At 35.8% G+C, this 15,390-nt stretch overlaps 1 protein-coding gene and 1 pseudogene across 9 annotated transcripts in view; both read left to right on the top strand.

Annotated features, from left to right (window-relative positions):
• Positions 1-15,390, top strand: part of FAM184A (family with sequence similarity 184 member A) — a 107,237-nt gene that overhangs the window by 59,752 nt on the left and 32,095 nt on the right. For all 9 annotated transcript variants that reach the window (XR_005986370.1, XM_041746626.1, XM_041746624.1 and 6 more), the window contains 3 exons: positions 3,300-3,461; positions 4,851-4,972; positions 6,564-6,714. Coding sequence is in view for 8 of the 9 variants with exons in the window: in XM_041746626.1 (XP_041602560.1) it covers positions 3,300-3,461; positions 4,851-4,972; positions 6,564-6,714 (435 nt within the window). In the remaining variant the exon portion in view is untranslated. The remainder of the gene's footprint in view (positions 1-3,299; positions 3,462-4,850; positions 4,973-6,563; positions 6,715-15,390) is intronic.
• On the top strand, positions 6,173-6,391 carry LOC121485815 (annotated as a pseudogene).

Below are 15,390 nucleotides of genomic sequence, written 5' to 3'. Positions count from 1 at the left end.
ATAATACCTGTACAGTTAAAGCTTTGATTTAAAAAAAAAAATCACCTTTAATTTTTGTGTATTGAGATATACCATAGTTAAAATTATGAGAGGAAAAATTTGGGAGGGGTGGAATAAATAATTGGCAAATTGTACTAGTAACAAAATTCATGTCTTTAACACCTCAAAAGTATATACAGAACACTAAAAAAATACAGATACCCTATTTTTTTAATGAACTAAAGGAGAACATAAAAAAAAAATTTTAAAATCACTGTAATTTAAAACTAGAAATGAAATTAATGAGATACCATTCCCATTACCATAAAATTAATGGAAAAAAAGTTGAAACCACCAAGTGTTGACAAGGCTAAAGAAATAAGCACCCAAGCTGCTGATGGGAATATAAAATCATATAATCTTTCTGGAAGAAATTTAGCACTATCAAAAGCCCTAAATATGGGCATGCCTTTTGACTCCTGCATTTCAGTATATTTAACATGAACAAATAATTAAAGATCATTGACAAAATTTCAGCAGTATTTATAGAAGATACCTGGAAACAAGAACAAGTCTGACAAATACTGCAAAATGGTGGTGATTTAACGGGGGTTTGCCACAAGAATTAACTGAGAAAAGGTTTTGCAACTGCCCCGAGGCACAAGGATTTTGTAGAAGTTGAAGGATGCCAGTGTGGGTGTGACTGAATAGCAACTATAATAAGTCATATTTATTTAGTTCTTACTATCTACCCCAGGCATTGTTTTATGTAGTCTTTCTACTTGTTTGTTCCTTTAATTCTCTAAATAACCCCATGCTGTAAATAATGGTTACCAAGTCACAAAAAAAGTTTTGGAACTTGTGCAAGTCATGTAGTAAGTGAGTAAAACTATAATTCCAATCCTGTCAGTGTGATTTCAGAACTTGATTCTGAACTGCAGTGCTGCTTTTCCCAAGATGCATAAAGACCGAGGAGGGGAGTTGCTAACCCAAAGCTGGAGAGGCAAGGGCTATGGTTTGAAGGCCTTGTAACCCCTTGATTTTGGAGGTTATCATAGGAGAAACGTCATTTGGAAGATGTGGAGTACAAATAGGTGGATGCTTGCTTGGTCTCAGGGCTGATACTCATTTATCCATAATATTTGTAATTATAAAAAAACTGACCCAGGCATTGCAAGGGGATTGGATCACAGAAGAGCATGCATGAGTGGATATTCCAGGGAAGAGGTTTCTACTTACGATATTCCCTCAGTGTTTAAGAGGAATCAAGGGTATTGATCTCTAGTGCAAGTGACAGAAATCTCAGCTCAAACCAGCTTAAGGAAATTTATTCAGTCAATTAACTAAAAAGCCCAGGGGTATGTTAACATCAGGCATGACTAGATTCTGAATTGAAATTGTTTACACTGGAACTCAGCTTCTCTTTTGCTCTAGTTGGATTTTTTTTCTTTGTGTTGACTTCCTGTTTCAGCCATGCATTCTCTTAGGCCATATGTGCAACTGGAAAAAGACCTTTTTTAGGAACTCCTTTTAAAGTCCTCAGATCACTGTGAGTAGATGAACTTAAACCATGCGCCTGCCCCTGAACCAGTCCCCATGGCCAACAGAATGAGATGACCTAACTGGTTTATGCTTCGAAGAAGCGCTGGGTGCATTCCTGGGTTTGGGTTGATGTGGACCCACATGGGAAGAAAGGTAGATAGCTCACATGACCAAAGGAGATTTTGATCTTGGAAGACAACAGATGTGTTCCTCACATATCCACTTTTATTATATTTTAGAAAACAAGGTTTAGTTGTGTTCATTACTTATTATTTTGCTTATTATGTTTAATTGTGCAGCATTTTAAAGTTTTTGTATAATAACTAGAATACTGTTGTCTATCAGTTTTTTCATGTATTCCATTTGTACATGTAACTTTTACTCATTTGAAAATTATCTGGATTGTAGAACAAAATTTTTCTACATGTTGATAAATTTGATTGTCCTCTCCTTATTGATTGGTACCTGATATTTGTATGTTGCTTTCTAGTTAAAGAATCTTTTCCCATATATCCTTGAATTTAAATATTATAACTATGAGGGCAGCATCATTATTCCTATTTTATAGTGGCAGACCAAGAACTTGAAACTGGATTTTTTACTAAGTTCAGTAAAAGTAAGTCCCCTCCCTCTTTTTTTTTTTTTTAACTAAACTGTACCCCCAAAGTGGGGCCCAAACTCATGACCCCAGCTGAGCTAGCCAGATGCCCCAGGTTCAATACTCTTTAACTCTTTAACTCCTTATAGTATTCATTCACCCCTGTAACACATTTATCACAAGCCAGATAAAAAATGGAAGGTTTCCAGCTCATTTTATTAGGTTGGCATCCCTTTAAAAATACTAACAAATATAAAATGTTACCATCACTAGAATTATTCAGTATATAAATATCTGGGTGGAAAGGGGACAGGAAGAGGGGTGGTGAATTGAGAGAATGTTGAAGGAAAACGTTTGCAGCTTTCCTTGTGATCCCTGTATTTACAATGAGAAATATACAGGTGTTATTTTAAAATTAGCAGTTTTCAAAATAAAATAAAATAAAATTAGCAGTTTTCATTTCTGTAGAGTTTTGATAGCTTGGCTGTTTTATAAAAAGATTTTTTTTCTTCATAGCACTTTCCTAGTTAAAGTATTTCTTTTATTGATCTTAGTTCTCATAACTTGAGGATATGAATCTGTCTGATCAATAGATTGCCTTATTAACTCCTAATTTCAAGAGTGTATAAATTCAACTCTTAACAATTTCCTGAGGAAATTTTGTACGGAAACAAAGAAATCACAACTTATTCTAATATGCATTTATCAGCTCATCAATGTTGACCTAAGTCAGTCACCTTTATAAACCAGCAGAACTGGGCTCAAATGAAGTATAAGTGATTCCATTTTAAAGAGCAGTTTTAAAAATATTTGTATCTAAAAAAATACTTTTTTTCCTCTGTCTTTGATATAATCTTCATCTTGTTTCCATTCCTTTTGATAGGTATTTGATTATTTGATAGAAACGGGAATTCTCTTTGTTAAAATAGAGACTTGAGTTATCCACTTATTCACATGGTTGTCACAAAAAAGGGAAATTGTAAATATGGAGGTCCTTGTAAAAAAAAAATCCAAAAAAACAACAGATGAAAGCTATCATGATTATTGAGTGCCTCTTCCAAATTCATCAAAGAAATCCATTCAGTAAAATTACCACTAAAGAAAAAAGACTTTAAGAAAACAAACATGGCTGTTTTGCTGGTTGATTGAGATATATTATAAGTACTACATGTACTTGCAGATTGGCCGCCTCCAAGATCTAGTGAGGAAAAGTGAACAGGGTCTTGGCTCTGCAGAAGGCCTCATTGCTAGTCTTCAGGACTCCCAGGAGAGACTTCAGAATGAGCTCGACTTGACTAAAGGCCGGCTGAAGGAGACCAAAGATGCTCTATTAAATGTTGAGGTAATTTTATAATACCTGCTATAATCTAAACATCAGCAAGGTAAAAATATAATTAGGTAGTCTCCTTAAAGTTTATTACCCGTCATCAAATGGATATTGATTCCTGACTGTCAACCTGTTCGTTGGCACCTGTGGGCGAATCCAGACACAGGTAAGCAAGACTCTGCCCTTAAGACATCTTAGGCCACGGTTGGTAAATAAGGAGTAAGATGCTGATGACAATGATGACAATATTGTATTCTGGCAATACTCAACCTTGCTGAACCTCTGTTTCCTCACTATAACCTCCTCGTGTTGTTATGAGGATCCCAGGAGGCGATGGATATGGAAACACTTGGAAAAAAAAAAAAAGAGCAAGTATTTTCTTTACCTCTTTTCTTTCCCTATTAATGTCTAATAAAGTACTTTGCATTCAGTAAAAGAAATACTTTTTAAGTAATTCTGCCCTGTTTAATCCTGCCCGTGGTGAAAAAAATAGTTCCTAGAGGCAGAATACTTAGTGAAAAGGACAGTTGATTAAAATGGCTGTATCCAGTTTTCAGAATTTACTGCTTGTAGCCAGGTCAGCAGTGTAGCATGGTAGGTTTCAACATGGACTTTCTTCTCTCCGATTAATGTGGATATGCCCCTCAGCAGCACTACAACACATGCTGTTAGTAAGTGGGTGATCCAGAAAGGGTCATTGAGAAAGCAGAAGGAAGCACCATCATCTGTTCCTTTCCTGTTATAGCTGAAGAGCTGCCCCACTGCTGGCAGGGACCCATGGTTGCTATGTTGTCCAAGCAGGTCACCTCTAGCCATAGGCTCCTGAGAGCCACTTAATGCTAATCTACAGGCATTTCACATATATATATGAATTATATATATATATATACACACACACACATATATATATATTAGGTTTCCATAACATTAAACACAATCCCTGGTTTAAAGTTCTATAGTAAAAACAATCAGTAGCCAAATCTTATAATTATTTTAATCATGTTAGTAAGGTATAGCTACAATGCATCAGCTCTGAATAAATAGCAAACTTTTGAATATAAATATGAATGAATTTGAATAATGTATCTGTAATGTGTATATATTTGAAGATACTATCCACGACATGGAAAGTTAAGATTATCAGTTATGCTAGCTTTAAACTGTTTAAAATGATTTGTAAAATTAGAAGCCTTAATGAAACATAGTTTGCACAAGGACATTTAAAATATAAAGTATGTGCCACATATTTTACTCAGAAATCTTGAGTAATTATTATAGATAGCTTTATTAGTCATTGTGCTATAAGAATTTAAATTATAATGCAAGCACTCTACTTATTTGAAATAACCAACAATGACTTTGCCTTTAAAGACTTGTTTTCATTGACATGTTTTTATTCTTCAGGGTGAGCTAGAACAAGAAAGGCACCAGCATGAAGAAACACTTGCTGCCATGAAAGAGGAAGAGAAGCTCAGAGTGGACAGAATGGCCCATGACTTAGAAATAAAATGGACTGAAAACCTTAGGTATGTTTTTTACTTTGTAATGTAATCTTTTTTTTCATTCTTTTTTTTTTATAATAAATTTATTTTTTATTGGTGTTCAATTTGCCAACATACAGAATAACACCCAGTGCTCATCCCGTCAAGTGCCCTTCTCAGTGCCTGTCACCCATTCACCCCCACCCCCCGCCCTCCTCCCCTTCCATCACCCCTAGTTCGTTTCCCAGAGTTAGGAGTCTTCATGTTCTGTCTCCCTTTTTGATATTTCCCACACATTTCTTCTCCCTTCCCTTATATTCCCTTTCACTATTATTTATATTCCCCAAATAAATGAGAACATATAATGTTTGTCCTTCTCCAATTAACTTACTTCACTCAGCATAATACCCTCCAGTTCCATCCACGTCGAAGCAAATGGTGGGTATTTGTCATTTCTAATGGCTGAGTAATATTCCATTGTATACATAAACCACATCTTCTTTATCCATTCATCTTTCGATGGACACCGAGGCTCCTTCCACAGTTTGGCTATTGTGGACATTGCTGCTATAAACATCGGGGTGCAGGTGTTTCGGCGTTTCATTGCATCTGAATCTTTGGGGTAAATCCCCAGCAGTGCAATTGCTGGGTCATAGGGCAGGTCTATTTTTAACTCTTTGAGGAACCTCCACACAGTTTTCCAGAGTGGCTGCACCAGTTCACATTCCCACCAACAGTGTAGGAGGGTTCTGTAATGTAATCTTAATACAGACGTGCCAAAATGTTTTCCCACTATATAGCTTATGTTGTGTTAGCATTAAAATCATAGTTGATAGCATTTTTAATGAATTTTTTCATGATTAGATGCAGAGAAATTGGAATTCTTTTTTTCTGCTTGAATACTTTTTCTGATCTTATTTTCTTTATATAAAATACTAACCTCAAGTCAGAAGACTTGTTTTAGTACCTGTTCTGCCGTTAAAAATTGATAAATCAATGATCTTAGGTAAATTATTAACTTACCTAAGTTCTATAAGCCTGATTAAAAAAATAATCAACTCTTATTCTGAGTTGACTTTTGAGGAAGATTAATTAAATACTTAGAAAACCTGTGAACAACTACACTGTAACTGCTGAGAGGAATAATTATCTTTAAAAAGTAAAGGCATTTGGGGCCTACCATGGGAGCATGAGGGATGCTACAAATTCCATTTGGAGGCAACTTTGAGCTTGCTGAGTCGACACATGAGCAAAGCTCACCCTCTTAAGTTAAAAAAATTGTGAACAAGAAATTATCATTGACAGTTAAAAGGTGGCAGGCATGTCCAAGGAATATTGCAGGGGTTCGATCTGTTTATGAATCTTGTGATGGATGAATGTGTGAAGATGGTAACTAGTGCGAAACAGAACAATATTGGAATGGTGGTAATATGAGGAAATGGTATATTAGAAGCCTTGCAATAAGTATAAACAATGGGTATGTTCATCAGAAGAAATCAGTAGCTTTCACATGTCTGCTCTCCATAGCACCTCTTTTATTGCAATACGAATACCAGGTCATGTGCATTTTTATATTGAACTTTTTTGTTAAACTTTTGTAATACTAAAAAAAAATAAGGCATTTGTTTTATTTTAGACAGGAGTGTTCTAAACTTCGTGAAGAGCTAAGACTTCAACATGAAGAAGATAAGAAGTCAGCAATGTCTCAACTTTTGCAGTTAAAGGAACGAGAGAAAAATGCAGCCAGGGATTCATGGCAGAAGAAAGTAGAAGATCTCTTAAACCAGGTAATTAATAGTCTCTAACATTCTGAAAGTTCATTTTCCTTGACATTCTCTAGCCAGGGAAATATTATAAAACATTGTGCATTAATTCACTATATTTTGTTATTTTTCATAGGGCAAATTTTAAATTTTAAAAATGAATAAAATCAAAGGAGACATATTTAATAACTTGTGAAACATTGTACTAAATAATGTTACATATGCAGTCCTAAATTCTATAAAGAAATTTACAGGTTTTGGTTTAATATTTGAACTGAACACATTAGAGATTTTTTCTTTTTTTTATTTTTAATAAATTAATTTTTTATTGGTGTTCAATTTACCAACATACAGAATAACACCCAGTGCTCATCCCAAGTGTCCCCCTCAGTGCCCATCACCCACTCACCCCCACCCCCGCCCTCCTCCCCTTCCACCATCCCTAGTTCGTTTCCCATAGTTAGGAGTCTTTATGTTCTGTCTCCCTTTCTGATATTTCCTACACATTTCTTCTCCCTTCCCTTATATTCCCTTTCACTATTATTTATATTCCCCAAATAAATGAGAACATACACTGTTTGTCCTTCTCCAATTGACTTACTTCACTCAGCATAATACCCTCCAGTCCCATCCACGTTGAAGCAAATGGTGGGTATTTGTTGTTTCTAATGACTGAGTAATATTCCATTGTATACATAAACCACATCTTCTTTATCCATTCATCTTTCGAGATTTTTAAATGGAGAAATTACCCATATTTTGAAAGTATAAAATCTTTTTTTCAAGCCACTAGATATCATTTGGGTCCTGGGAGGTAAAATTTATTAAATACATCCTGAATGCCTATAGTTGTATCAGAGGTGAGCAGTTTCTTTCTCACCAAAAGAAGGTTGCCTGTTACACTTCAAAATGTTATCAATAAGAGGTAGTGTTATATTTATCTTATAAATATATCTATATAAATCTATCTTATGTCCTAAATCTATCTTCTTCTGTCAGGTAACCTATTTCCATTTATAACTATAATTAAAAGAATTTTCACTCATTTACACAACTTCTAAATTTATGAATTCTTAGCACTCTCCTGCAAAGCCAGCTATTAAATAAGACTGACTGCATGAGTCACTAGTTGATAAGCAAGTGCAGAACTTGGACAAGAAGCAGCTTTGTAATTTAGTGCTAGAAATCTACTATTATCTTTCTATTTGTGATCATGATGAATTTCAAAATAAACAGGATAGGCTTTCTATAGGATAACTTACTACATAGTAAGTACATACATGCAGTATCTTTCAGGAGTAATTGGGGCCTGCCACTTTGTGTCTGGTCTTTCATTGCTTATTGGTTACCTTCTGTACACTTATTTTACATTCCTATTTAGAGACCTAAAAGGATGGATTTTCCTGGGTAGACTGGTACTACTCTTCTATGATGTTCTATACTTTAAAAGATTTGTTCAATTATATAATAAAAATGAAAATCACCCCTGAAAGCCTGCCTTGTTTTTCAAAAACAAACTATTGATATAGACATTTTTTGGCTGGACCTGGCACTGTAAAGAGGACCTACCACTTCTCCCATCTGTTTTCTATTAAATTATTTCATTACTCATGTAATCTCTCTTATAATAAATTGTCAAATTTCATCCATGCTTCTTCTCTGATACTTTTTCTTTTTTTTCCCCCAGTGTCTCTTCTGCATTGTTTATTCCTGAGAGGACATAATGTTTTCCATGTTATTTTAATTCTGTGTGTCATAAAGTAATTTATTACATAATGACTCCAATTTTTGCCAGCTTTATAGAAATAATATTCTGATCAGTTTTCAGAACAGATTAACCATAAATATCAGTATAACCAGAAATTAATTGCCTCCAAAGATGAAACTTTCTGTGCTGTTCTGTGCCGTCAGTCCCATTTCCAAAATTATAATATCTTCCCTTCTCCCCACTTCTAAAATCTATAGGGCATACACCTTCCCACAGATAAGCCTGCAAATAGCTGTTGCACCTTGGGATCCTCTGTACTTGAAGAAAGTTAAAACAAGTGAACAAAGGATTCCACATTGAAGTGAAAGTAGTTATTGTGTCATCAAAGTTGCACTCTTTCCAGGCGTGTTGAGAGGACAAACTTCTAGCAGGACCAGCAGTCTTTTCTTGGCCCTTTGGATCTTGTTCGCTTGATCATTTTAGATGGATTCCTAGAGCCAGTGTGTTATATATACCTGCTCTATCACTTTCCACTTGCCTGACTCCTACTAAGCCCTGTTCCTCATACCTTCCATGCCCCAGTGCTGAGCCCTACCACCGTTTCACTCTGCTTACTACTACTGGCCTCACTCATCCCCTTGTCCCTAGCACACCAGCACCCCTCTGCACTTAGGGAAAACAGATCTGGCATGGGCTTTGTGACATTTAAAGAGTAAGAGTGGGGAGCAGAATTGGAACAGCCAGGTGAAAAGTATTGGAGGATCTGTGTTTTCACATATTTTAACTATGAAGTGAACACAAGTCTGTTTTTGTGTCTTGGTTTGCTTGTTCTTTACTTACTCTGCTTAGAGCAAAGAAGAAATAGTGTATCTTTCATGTGAACTTAATCTCTTGAGATTTAATTCTGATTTAAATTTACCTATCAAGGGCAGCCAGGTGGCTCAGAGGTTTAGTGCTGCCTTCAGCCCAGGGTGTGATCCTGGAGACCCAGGATCGAGTCCCATGTCGGGCTCCCTGCATGGAGCCTGCTTCTCCCTCTGCCTGTGTCTATGCCTCTCTCTGTGTCTCTCATGAATAAATAAATAAAATCTTTTAAAATAAATAATTTTACCTATCAAGAAATGAGCAAAGAAAGACAAGATTTTCACTTTTCTTCAGTCAGATGTTCTTTACCTTATCAAAATTACCCAAAGCTATTATTTTTATTCTGTGCTCTGATCAGAATCCAATTTCATATTTTTAGTTTTAATGTTTCACTATGTTCTTTTTTTTCTGTCCAATAATTACACTTTAGTTCAAAACTAGGTATAGTTTCTGGGCTAATTAGCGTACATTTGAATTTCTTTAAAGCAAAAGAACTACATTTTTATCCTTCAACTTTGTCTAAAAGAAAAGTGAGTATACAGAGTCCTCTTTGATCATACTTTCTACTTGTGATCCTAAAATGTCATCATATATTCCTTCATTTCACCTTTTTCAGGGCAAATTTTATTTTGTTTCCAGTCCAGTGAATTACTATTTTAATTCCTTCATTCAGATCAGTGGACTGAGAAATTTGGGAGACACACAATCATTCAGACATAGAACTGCGGGACTTTGTAGTTTGGGTCTGAATCTCCATTTTGAACTTTGAGGCCCTTATGTAGCTGGTTATAGCCACTGTGTATATGACACAGTTTTTAGCCTATCTATAATCTAACAGGAGAAGATTTAGTTACAGATACCTACAGAAATGGTCTGGACAGTTTGTACTATAGGAACAATGATGTGTTGGATCTGGTTCCTACCAGGTCACACAGCTCTGATTGTGTGGAGGCCTTCACAGCCCCATATTCTGGGACATGTTGGTGGCTAACAGATATCCACAGTGAGGGTATTCACACCACAGACAACCAGCACGTACTGCACATCTGCACATCTCTGATTTTTCAGAAAGCTATTACATACTTAGCAATTTACCACTGGGTGGGAGTATAGAGTGACATGGCCAATGTGATTGGGGAAAATGTCATTAGAGAGGTCAGCTCTAGGGTGACTTTCAAATAGGGTAAAGGATAAACACAAATATTTCAATCCATTTAACATTTGATTGAATATACTCTTATTTCCCAGGCACTCTGCGGAATACAGAAAAATGAGGTGGGGACAGTTGGGGTGAAAGGTCAGTGTGAAAAATTTTGACTTCCGAGCATAGGAGTTCATAGTTCACTCAGTAAGGTATGGGATTGTCAAAGATTTATGGATAGGAGAATAACATTTTGAAAGTTTTATTCTAGGGAGCTTTATGTGGCTGTGATACTGAAGTGAGGGTGAAATGGAGAGATCTCAATATAAATAATCCAAAACATCTGAAACAGAACTCTTGAATACACATGCACCCAATCATCACCCCTCAACCTACGCCAGATATTCCTCCTAGACACTGCCATCCATTTATTGCTCAGCCATCTCTAACTCCTCTCTGTCACCCTGTACAGCCAGTCCATCTGCATTTCCTGCTATTCTGCCTTCACACAGGGTCTGCCCATTTCCCAGTACTTGCTCTGCTACCACCCTAGTCCAAATTATTGCAGTTCTCCCTACACTGTAAATGGAACCTGTATTTGGTCTTCCTGTGTCTTCTCTTGCCCACCTACATATTGTTTCTCAACCAGCTGGAGTGATGCTCTTAAAATATTAAATCGGATCACGTTATTCCCCTGCTTCAAACCTTCCATGTTTAGATTACAATCCATACTTCTGTGGCCTATACCAGCAGCCTTATGATTTGTTTCCTGCCACTCCTTCCCTTCTTTTTCTGGAGTTCTACTGGAAGACTTGGCAGTTCCTGGAACACACACACACACACACACACACACACACACACACATACACACACATCCCAAGGTTAATCCATCTCAGGGCCTTTGCTCCTACCAGTCCCTCCACATGGAACTCATTTTCCCCAGATCTTATGGCTTATTCTTTTACTTTCTGCTCAATCTTAACTCTTCAAAAAGATCTTCCTTAACCACTTCCTCTAAAATAGCACCCTCCATCTTTCTGTGTCCTCTTATTCTGCTTTGTATGTCTTCAAAACATTTGTTACTACATAGCATCATGTTGATTCTTTTCCCTGTTAGAATGTAGTTTCATGAGAGCTGGATCTTTATCTGTACTGTTCACTATTGCATACTCAGTTCCCTAAACTGCCTGCCATATAGTAAGCACTCAATAGTTGAATGGTGAAGAAAAACCGAGGCAGAGCACAGAAGAGGAAGTTGTCAGATACATGAAGTACAAATGATTCTGTCCATTTAGAACCTGAATTGAGTTTTTTTCAAAAAAAACTGAATTGTACTGAAAATACAAGAGAAATTACAAGGGAACAAATCATGAAATTTGATGGAATACTTTGGTAAAGGAGAAAGAAATGTTAAAGTTGACTCAGGATTTAAAGCCAGAATAAACATCTGAGACAGGGAGGTCATGAACTACTTAACTGAGGGGATGGTGAGTTTAGTTTTAGACATATTGATTCTACCATCACAGGAAATTTTAGAATTTTTCACACTCATCTAGAAAGGGCAATGACATGAATAAGAAATAGAACATTGCTGTTGATTAAGACCAACTGAGAAGCCAGCTTCTGGAGGTGTTGCACACTGTGTTCTGATTTCTCGACCAGTGCTGTCCAAGATGGTAGCTGCTAGCCACAAATGACTGTTGAGCACTTGAAATGGAATTCATCCAAACTGACATGTCATTGTAAAGAGTATGCTGGGTTTCAAATATTTAGTACAAAAAGTAGATGGAATGTCTGTCTCACTAATATTTTTGTATGCTGTAATCACATGTTGAGATGATAATGTTTTGGATAGATTGGGTTAAATATATGACTAAAAATCTTTTTTAAAAATATGGCTATTAAAACCTTTTTAGATTATACACATGGCTCTCAGTGACAATTCTATTAGATAGCACTGGTCTGCACTATTTATTTATTTATTTTAGATTTTATTTATTTATTCATGAGAGAGACAGAGAGAGGCAGAGACCCAGGCAGAGGGAGAAGCAGGCTCCATGCAGGGAGCCTGATGTGGGACTTGATTCCCGGTCTCCAGGATCATGCCTTGGGCCAAAGGCAAGTGCTAAACTGCTGAGCCCTCCAGGGATCTCCTGGTCTACACTATTTAGATCACAAAAATTTTGAGTAAGTTTGGCTCAGTGCTGATTCTGCTAGCTGCATTTCTTAACTCTAAAGTTTCATGCTAGGAAGGAAGGAATTCTCTTTAGAAACTGCATTTCTGCCTACTGGAAAAAGATGGTATTTTCATCATTTTTAATGTTGATTTTAAAAGAATAACAATAATACCTTTTAATGGAAGAATAGATACAAATGGGTTCTGAGGTAGAGATTAGAAAGGGAGCTGGAATCATCTCTTCCCAGCTAACACAAAGACGTTGACCGAGCCCTGAGCAGTGATAGATCAGTGAAGCTGACCTTGAGTTTTCTTAATTGTCTCTGTAGAAATTAGGAGAGCAGGAAACCATGTAGAACAAACATCATAGATCCAGCCTGAGCCCTTGAAAAAGAGATGACTGGAATAAAGAAAAAGGAAGTCAAAGGGAAGAGCAGTGGAAAGAGTGAAGGGGAAAAAAAAATATGGAGAAAGAGAAGCCAGCTAGAACAAAGAGTGGGAATAGCAGGTTACGACGCTAGAAAATGTGGAATGGAATTAAAGTCTACCAAAAATCAGTCAACATCCATTATTCCTTATACTTCAGTTCCTGGATTCAAAGTTAATATGCAGTATTTTCCTTAGGAAATATGAAGCTTGTTTTTAAACTCTCTTCAGTCAAAAAAATTAATGATCTTATTGTACTTTAACTGTAGTATGTCCTCTTTTATCAGACTTAGTGTTGTTAGTGTTCTTCCTCTTGAGATTTTTTTCTTCCAAGATTGATTCTAAATTGTTTTTTCAATTAATTTGCAAATCTAAAAGTGTTTAATTTTCTTTTCCCTACCCAAACCTCCTTCTTTAGAATAAGTTTATCCAGTTGTTAAATTGGTAGCTTTAGGAGAAAAGAGTGAAGAGATGGAACAATGATATCTACAGCTGGCTTTAAAAAGAGATGCTAAAATACTGGGGCGTTCTTAATGTGTACTAAGCATGTATCTATTCTGCAAAATACTATAGTAAGACCTGTGACGAAATGCAGTTTGTGCCTTCAGAGGTAGCAGGACCAGAACACACCTGAACAACTACTTAAAAACATTTAGGCAGCATTGTAGTAACAAATCAACTTAATATATTCCTATTTCATATGACAAATACTAAAAAAGCATTTTGGATCTTAAGGTCATTGGGTATATGATTATAAAGTTATTTTAGATAATCTCTGAGAAAAGTGTAAGAATTATTTAAAGTGATAGCTTGTCTTCATCTTAATTTCATTTATTATATGCCTGTTATTACACTTTAGTTTAAATGTTGAACAATTATTCATGAATTTTTCTTCTGCTTTTGCTTCAGGAGAATTATTAAAGCTGTGATTTTTACTTTCTAAAACTTAGGTTTCTCTCAGTCACTTTTCTGTAGATATAGTAAAACTTGAAATTAATATTAGGGAAAGTACATAATTTGCTTTAAGAAATTACCATATTGTATACTAAATATTGAATTTTAGAACATTTTATTAGGCTTTAACATATTTCACTTGAATTTCAGTGTAAGATTAGTGTACATGTTATTTCAAGGAAGTTAAAAATTTGATAAATGACATTTCTTGTGTTAGTAAAGAGAATTTTATTCTGTCTTTTGTTATTTGTCAAAAATTTAGTGCTTTTGATACACCATGTAGTGTGCTAGACTCATAATGGAATCATAATGATCTCTGCTTTCCTAGTGCTTATCATCTAGAAAGGAAGGCAAATAGAAATAACAGTTTAACACATTAACTCCTTACAACTGAGGTACACAGCATGTATACCCTGGGGACCTAACATAGTCTGGGAACTTGGGGAAGGTTTCTTGAACTGTGGGATCCTTTACTTAGGATCTGAGAGAGAAGCAGTAGTCAGGCCAAGAGGAGAAGGAAAACAGCATTCTGAGCAGAATGGGGATGTATGTGCAAAGGCCCTCAGGCAGCCCCCAAATACCTTTGCTCTGGAGAAAAGAGAATCAGAAGGCTGGGGAGGAGGCAGCATTGGATCACTTGGGGTTTTGTTGAGACTTTGTCTAAAGAACAATGAGGAACTGTTGAGAGATTTTAATCAGGAGTGTGAAATATTCATACTCTTAACTTCAAAACTCTGGCTGCAGTATGGAGAATAGACTACAGTGGGACAAGTTAGGTGCCATTCAATGAATATTTTTCCCTCTTGGCAGTTTTTCTTTGTTCTGATTAATATTTTCTGGACAAATATTTAGTATACTCATTAGTTCATTTCTCTTAGAGGATATATTTTTAAATCTTAGAATCTGTTGACCTTGTCAACAGGATTTTTGCATGATACTAGTAGATGTAGTTTTTTCTAAATAACTTTATTCTTTTTAACTGAAATTTCTCTTTACTGCTCTTTTTATGGGGGGAGAGGAAAAGGTAGGGAGTAGCAAAAACTAAATAAGAGTTCATATCATTCATTTAGTCTTAAATAAGCATATATTGACCTATTTACTTTTTGCCACATACTGTTAGGCACTTTGGATACAACTATGAATAAGACCTGGTCTTTGTCCTCCAAAAGCTGGTAGTTCAGTGGATTTCAATGTTTATATATTAATATGTTTGCAAATTGCAAACGTGTAAAACCTTGTGCTATTTTCTAAATGTAAACTGATATTTAGAACAATGGGATGACTCCTAAGAGCATATTTTCTTACAAAGTTCTCGATTTCTAATTGCATGCAGCAACTTTTTAAATTATTTTCAGTTTTCTTTCTCACTTATGTCAATGTCTGATTATATTCATCCTTCAAGAAAAGAAATCCTGAAACACATTCAGTAAG

The sequence above is a fragment of the Vulpes lagopus genome, chromosome 2 (assembly GCF_018345385.1).
Source record: "Vulpes lagopus strain Blue_001 chromosome 2, ASM1834538v1, whole genome shotgun sequence".
Lineage (NCBI taxonomy): Eukaryota > Metazoa > Chordata > Mammalia > Carnivora > Canidae > Vulpes > Vulpes lagopus.
This window is presented reverse-complemented; position numbering and strand designations above follow the sequence as displayed.